This window comes from Montipora capricornis, unplaced genomic scaffold (assembly GCF_036669925.1).
Source record: "Montipora capricornis isolate CH-2021 unplaced genomic scaffold, ASM3666992v2 scaffold_468, whole genome shotgun sequence".
Lineage (NCBI taxonomy): Eukaryota > Metazoa > Cnidaria > Anthozoa > Scleractinia > Acroporidae > Montipora > Montipora capricornis.
The window spans coordinates 200001-207500 of NW_027180204.1; the positions used below are offsets into that span (position 1 = coordinate 200001).

The 7500-nt window shown below is 39.7% G+C and overlaps 1 protein-coding gene across 2 annotated transcripts in view; it reads left to right on the forward strand.

Moving 5' to 3' along the window:
- The window catches only part of LOC138036222 (bone morphogenetic protein 1-like), a 28107-nt gene that overhangs the window by 7384 nt on the left and 13223 nt on the right, over positions 1–7500 (forward strand). For both annotated transcript variants that reach the window (XM_068882572.1, XM_068882573.1), the window contains one exon: positions 2807–2954. In XM_068882572.1, coding sequence (XP_068738673.1) covers positions 2807–2954 — 148 coding nt within the window. The remainder of the gene's footprint in view (positions 1–2806; positions 2955–7500) is intronic.

Here is a 7500-nt window from a genome sequence, read left to right on the forward strand (position 1 = left end):
CACGCATTGACATGTTGAAAACAAGATAGCAACCGAATTTTGTAAGTCAACAAACTCTTATGGGTCGTACACCTGCACGTCCAACAATGTTGGGAGTTGTTGCAACTGTTTGCACTGGGCTTAAGATCGACGAAGTATCCAGTTTGCTTATTCATAATGCACTCAAGAATGTTACATGTGTTAATTTAATTTTGATTGGACAATAGAAGTTCAATTAAAACGTTGTTTTTAACGTACTGCCAAAGCAACCTTGCGAGTACAACAAAATTTGGCAAAAGGCAATCCTGTTGCTCCTTTGTTTTAGAAGGACCACATAAAAATTCTATAACAATAACCAAAAAAAAAAAAAACACATTATAAACTAGTCGTTCCATGTTGGAAGGAATGTGCTGCGAGTAGCTTTCATTAAGATGAAGATTTTTCTCAAGTGCGCTGTGAGGAAGTTTCCAGAACTTAAGAGCACTGTTACTATTAAGTCATACGAGAAACTTCTCTTATCTCTAAAATGTTCTAACGCATTTCATAGGTATTTCATCACAACCTTCTAGAATTTTCTTCCATTGTTAAAAATAGACCCTGTTGTAATCAGAGATCGATGGTTTTTGAGACCGAGAAAGTGTGCGGTTTACGTAAGTTAGAGTACTTTGACAGTCAAATAAAGCCCTTGCGAAAGTGTCTTTGATTGACTGCGTGACAACTGAACGCAGTTTAAAGAGAATTCTTTCCTCGAGAATCAATCGAGAACATTTCTAGAGAAAGTGAATTTTGCTTTGTCAGCAGAAACTTGTCTAAAAACACTTGAGTGGCTAGTAGATAAAAAGGCTGGATAAAATTGAGAACTTTGAAAAAATCTCTCGTTTCTCATCAATTTCGAACAGTTCGTGAAAGAAAGTTTTCAAATTGGGCTAGGGTTAAATCTTAGAACTTTCATGCAAAACATCGCATAAATCACAAAATGCACGAGAAAGTTAATACGACGTTTTGTTCATTGTGTACTATATGACATCCATCTAGAAATCGCTGGTGATCCGTGCAATATGATTGGCTCTTAGCAGTGCGAGTTATTCATGAATCGCACTGCCACCGAGCCAATGAGAAAATGAAAGACAAAGACAGCTTCGTTCCCAGGGTCTCTCTTCTCCTACAATGGAGGCAAAAAGAGAGACTCTGGGAACGAGGTTGAGACAAAGAAAGCCACTGTGTGGCGAAACTTGCAACTTTTGTTCCCAAAACTTGTTGATTTTTTTTTTTTAATGATGAATTTAATTACTGACAGTTTCTGATAATGAGCTCCTTCAGGCTGAAGACGTACATTTAGGGAAGTTTCCAACTTTCAGCGTCGATTTCTTTATAAACCAGCAACTGGATCAATTACTTTTAAAGATTGGGACTGACTAAAATCAAGAGTCCATTACAAGAGAGTAAGAATCTGGTGTCACATTTGTCCCCTTCAGTGTCAGAATTTCAAATCTCCTGGTATTAAGATTCTTTTTGTACTGTATTTGCATTATAATGTAGCATTCACATTCAAATCATACTGAAACACTTGAAATAAAATGTTTTATTCCCAAATTTAGGGTTGAATTGAGTGCAACATTGAGTTAACCAATTTGGTCTTTTGTTTATTTTCCCGCTAAACTTTGTTTAAAAGTAGACACTTTTATTTTTTATTTCTTTATTTTTTCAAATATTTTTCAACGTTTCTGACGCTGATGGGGATATTACGCCAATTTGGGTGAATCTTACTCCCGTGTGATGAACTCTTGCTAAAATTTTGTATTTGAGCAATTAAATTGTGCGACTTTTAAATGGGATAAAATAACGTGGTAATTGAACATCGTGTCGTGCTATCTTGGTCTGAAATCACTCCCACTGTGCGCTTGTTCGCTATTGAAACCACAATTACCATTATTAACAAAATTGCTCCATCGGTGAGGTTCCATAACAACTTCGGTGTTGTACTGTTTGCACCGTCTATAACCTACTAATGCATTCGTCATTTACCAATCAGAAACGGGATATTTTTGTAATAAATTAAGATACATACTATGACACACACACACACACAGATACGTGGAAAGTCGCAGATTATAGACATGCTCAAGAAACTTTTACAAAAGAGAAAAATTCATAAAAGTCTACAAAAAGATCATAATTTATGTGCTGTGTTTCGATACAAACCATGAAACCACTTATGTCCAGCTAAGTAGGAAAGTCATGCCACCTTTAAGGTTCTTAAACCTTGTGATTTGGAGGTGCTTCGGATAAACTTTGAGACAACTAGGTCTCTTTGGTCCTTTGAAATGATGAAGGTTTCTTAAATTAGTTATTTTTCGTCATGAAACTATAGCTAACTAACAATATCTCGCTGGCCAAGTGTCTCTTGTGATCTTCCTCAAGCAAAGCTTGATGGGAATGCAAGGGAACGCACATACTTGGCGTTATTATCCGAAAAGGAAGGGAATCTCTAGTTTCAAAGGAAAGATGTGTGGTTTAAGGTCTTGCCCAGCAAATGTCAGGACACTTCGCCCTCCAGGACAATATGTCTTGACTATTCTCCCTCTCAAGTCAATAGACAATGTTTTGAATCTTAAATCGTGGTTGTTAAACTGTAATAAAAATCAGAGCTTAGATTTAAATCGGCAAACTGTAAACTTCTCTTTATACCTTAAAACTTGACCTAATCATCTGACGATAGGGGCGACAAGCCAGAGCGAATCGTCCAGGTGGGGGAATTTGCACTTGGCGTCAAGAGATATGCGTAACGCAGTGGATTGAGCACAATTATTTGTTTACGTCTTTACAGTTTGTCCCAATGGAATCACCAACATAACAGGACAGACCAGTGGTGAACTTGAGTACCCAATGGCCGGTACATACGGTGTGAACGAGACAAAATGTTGGAGAATTGAAATTCCCAAGCCATACGATCGTATCGGGATAACCTACCACCGGTAAGCTTAGTAAGCAGATAATAATAATAATAATAATAATAATAATAATAATAATAATAATAATAATAATAATAATACAATTTTTCATGGGACATGTGCCCACTTTGGCATAATATGGCAAATTGGGCTAAAAAACCTCGTTGGCTCACTCATGAGTTAATTTTCTCAATAATGACAACAAAAATAAAAATAACAACAACAATAACATCCAAACTTCGTTGAACATTTTTCAAAGAAAGCCTTTGCATTAGAAAAAAATGTAAATTTTCAGATCGCTTATTTTCATTTTGCGATAGACCAATTTCAGTATTTTAAAATTCTAGCCTAGCTATGAGGTTTAAGGGTACACAAAAAAAGGAAATGAATCAGAGATAAATAATTAATCTCTTTTGTTTTATTCCCCTGAACTTCGTAGCCAAGCTAGAATTTTAGCATGTCGAAATTGGTCAATTCCTCTTTCGCCGCCATATTGAATAATTGTGACGTGTTACGACTGCCACATTGCTCTTGGTGTCAAAACTAATTCGAATCACACTTTTTTGGAACTTTTCAAGCAAATTTGATTGAAATCTTTTTAACCAGTACAAACTTCTTTCGTAGGAGTGGAGGTCATTTAATATAATTCCCATTTCACGTTGGTACTGTTAGAGATCCAGCATAGTCTTTCAGTTCGACAAACAAAGAAACGACAATTTCATTTTCAAAGAAGTTTAATGTATTCTTTTAAAATCACCCGTTATTCTTAGATTTTCAGTTAGACATCTCTTACATGATGTCCAAAAGAACTTGACCAAGGTGGGTGTCTAATAGTTGGAACTTCTGGCCTAGGTTTTAGACCAAAGAAAAATAAATTGATGCAAATTTAATTCCACTTAATTTGAAAATGATTGCCCACTCCGCAAAGATTTCGGGTTATCATGGTCCGATTTCCGTGTCTTTTTACAGCGGTTATCAGTCACACTCGTCCCTTAACGACATTTTTTCATATTTGTAGTTTTGAAAGCAGTTTATTGCTATCTTTTAAAATCGCCCATTATTCTTAGCTTTTTAGGTAAATCTCTAACACGATGTTTAAAAAAGGAAACTGGACCTAAATGTCTCTTCTGACCGAGGTTTCAGGCCCTGTTTACAAGGAGGGAGTGTTACCCTAGTGCCAGGGTTACCCTAGCACTTCTTTGTTTTGAGCAACGTGTTTACAAGGTTACCCTAGCCCCAGGGTAACCCTATCTGAGCGCTAGAGTTACCCTAGCGCCAGAGTAACCCTACCTGGCTTGTAAACGCTCTTTAGGGATAACTCGGACAACTTTTTGCTGATTTCTAGCCGGGTGCGGTTACCAAGGTCAATTAGAGTTGTCCCGGGTGATAGGATAACCCTACCTGTCAAATTTTGCTTGTAAACCCGAGCTATCTTTGATCCTTCTTCTAGGGTAACCCTAGCAGAAGGGTAAACCGTTACCCTTCCTCCTTGAAAACAGAACCTTAGACGAAAGAAAAAATGATGCAAATTCAATTCCACTTACTTTGAAGTATATTGACCACTAAGCAACAAATTCAGGTTCTCCTGTTCCCATTTCCATGATTTCCACGAGTCAGAATAAACACCGGAAAGCAAACTATGGCCTCTGTCTTTTAGCATAGTATACCTACAAATTTTCAGTAACAAATTCGTTTTGCTGGGAAAACCAGCGTACAAAATAAAATTTACTCCGAATGAAACAAATTGTTGGCTTGAAGATTGATTAATTTTTAGCAATAATTATCTGGAAAACGAAGTCAAACACCTGCTTGCAGAAATATGTCTTTCTTTTTACCTTTGAAAACTTTCAGGCCAAATTTCGTGCCCTCTTTGTATCCTCTGGTGCAGCATCATCTTGTATTCTCAATATTTCCGATTCAGAAATTAGCGAAACGCGTGTTCACGCTGGCCGTTTTCTTTTGTTTTGGATTACCCGTTCTTGACTGGTTAGGGAGTGAATAAGTATAGGAAATGTATGACTGCAAGTGCATTTTGTGATTTATGGGCACGAGTGCTCGATGCTTTGAAAGTTCTCAAAATTCCACGAGCCATAGGCGAGCCAAATCCGTTCCCAGGTTGAGGCCGTTTTGCGGACCTAGGTTAAATTGGTGATCCTAATTTAACCAAGTTTGAATATGCACTCTATCTAGTCAGTAAAGCAGCTATCAACCCCCCCAAAAAGTATTGAAAACACCTATAATACCTTCCCTCAAGCTCTGTCTTACGCATCTCAACAAGTCTTCTCAATGTTTCGTATCATCTTATCGGTATCTGTATTCATACACTTATCCATTCAGTCTGAGCATGACAACATAGTACGGGAACAAAGAACTGTACTATGCAACGATGAACATACTAAACCGGCAACACAGTTCTTTTCGTTATTTACTTCTATCTAAAAAGTCAATTGATATCCATGCTTAATAACCAAAACTAAATAAATCCTAATCTGACCCTAATTTTTCTCTATTCTCACTGCATATATAATGAGCGTATCACACTAATGCGCCGCATTCCGCTAATCCCAAGGGTCTGGGTTAGTGGCGTCTAGTATGATCCTTTGCGGTCTTTCTAGCATAAAATCTGGCTGCGCAGTGCGAAAACTTGCAGTTTGACGAGATTGCCGTGGGAACACGCTTTGTGTACTTTTCGTCGCGGTCACTGCCACCAGCCTTCCGTTCCCTGCTTAGATCAGCCTGCCCCGCTCTTTCCCGTTATGGCCGAACCTGTTTTGCATCCTCTCCCGGACCCTGAACCAGCAGACAGCCCGCTTGCTGCAGAACCAGCTGTTCCGCCCGCCGAAGCCGCCGAGCCCGGGGAGGAAAACGAGGTAATTGCTTCACTTTTGCCCTGTGTTTTGCATCCCGTGTTTCGCTTTCCTTGCCAGCGTTTTCGCCCGCTTGGTTGCATTGTCCCTTTTTGTTCGGGTCGGTTTCGTCCCTGTGCGTTTCATTGCCTGGTTTTGACTAGTTTGCTCGGATGGCGTTCGTTTGCACATTGGTTGTTTCCCCTCACGCCTGGGCTTTGCTTTCTCTCTTTTGCTTTGTTGTATCCCTTGCTTCTTCGCGTAGTTTTATGTGGTTGTTTTAATTTTGGTTTCCGGGACATTTTTCTCTCTCGTTAGCGCTGCGTCCCGTTTAGGCTGGTTTTCTCGTTATGCCTATATTGTTGTTCGCGCGTGCTTTTGGGGCACGTGTATATTGTGCACGATTTTTGTTACCTTCGCACACTTCATTAGCACCTTTTCATAGCTGTATTGTTTCCAGTTTCGGTATGCCCCTTTGTTCTGCAGGACAATTTTCGTTATTGTCTGTTTGTTGCACGTTGTTTTGTGGGATCGGAAAGTTTTTTGGATCTGTTGTGGGGTTAGGGAGATGATTCAGAGTAACCAAGTAGAGATGACAGAGGAAAGGGAAAGAGTGGAAGCGCTTTTGGGCGTGTGTATGTTCTCGGCGCTCTTTCGGTAGCGCAACACAAAAACAAAAACAACAAAGAAAAACAAAGAAAAAAAAAGGGGAGGAAAAGATGGAAGAAAGGAAGGAAGAAAGCAGAACCGCTTTTAGGACGTGCATATATTCAGAGCGCCTTTTAGGTGGTGCCAGACAAGGAGAGAGAGAAATAAAGGAGGGGCAAAGGAAAACCAACATGAAAAACAAAAAAAAATGAAGAAGAAGGCAGGAAGTTTGCAAACGCCTCGGAAAGTTCTTAGATGGCGTTGAGAGATTAGAGAATGAAAGGAGAAAGTGAGGAGAAGGGAGAGAAGCACCCTTGACATGACGGTGAAACGAAAGAAAAAATCGAAGTAAGGGAAAGAAAGAGATGAGGGAAAAAAATGAGATAAGAAGCGGGAAAGATGGAGGAAAGATAAAGAGGACGCGAAGAAGAGAGTGAAAGGAAGTGACGAAATGGTAAAATTAATGGTTGCTAGAAATTGCTGATAGAAAGTCGGAGATGATAAAGTTCGGAGTTGAAATAGGAAAGGAAGGGGAGGAGCGTTCATTTTATAGGGAAAAAGGATTTTAAAGGAGTAAGATTGTTCAAAGGAGGATAGAGTGGGGAGTGAAATCGTGTTGTGGAGGAAAGTATACGCAGGTTTTGTGGTGCGAACACTGGGGAGGTTGCCACAACGAACGGAGGGTTGGTGTGACTAAATTTCATTTCCCTAATATTTTGGGTTTGGTTATTTTGTCTTGGTTCTGTTCTGGTCAGCCGAACATCAGATGCGTTTTCCATTCTCCGGTGTTTTTTCTTGTTTCTCAGTCGGTCGATCGTATTAAAACCCTTGAGAGGAAGTTGAAAGCTTTGGAGGACGAGAGAGCGCGCAAGAGCACGGAGGAGGCGTTGATAACTCTCCATAGGCACCTAAACCGCCCGTTAAACATGTTTGATTGATACGAAGCCGTCGAGCTGTTGCAATCTTTGGTTCGTCTCGCCAGGAATGAGGCGCATGAGAAGGCTGATACGTACGCGGCGACTCTCGATGAAGTTAAGGCGAGGGCGGACCTACTGGATAAAAAATCGTTACAGAGG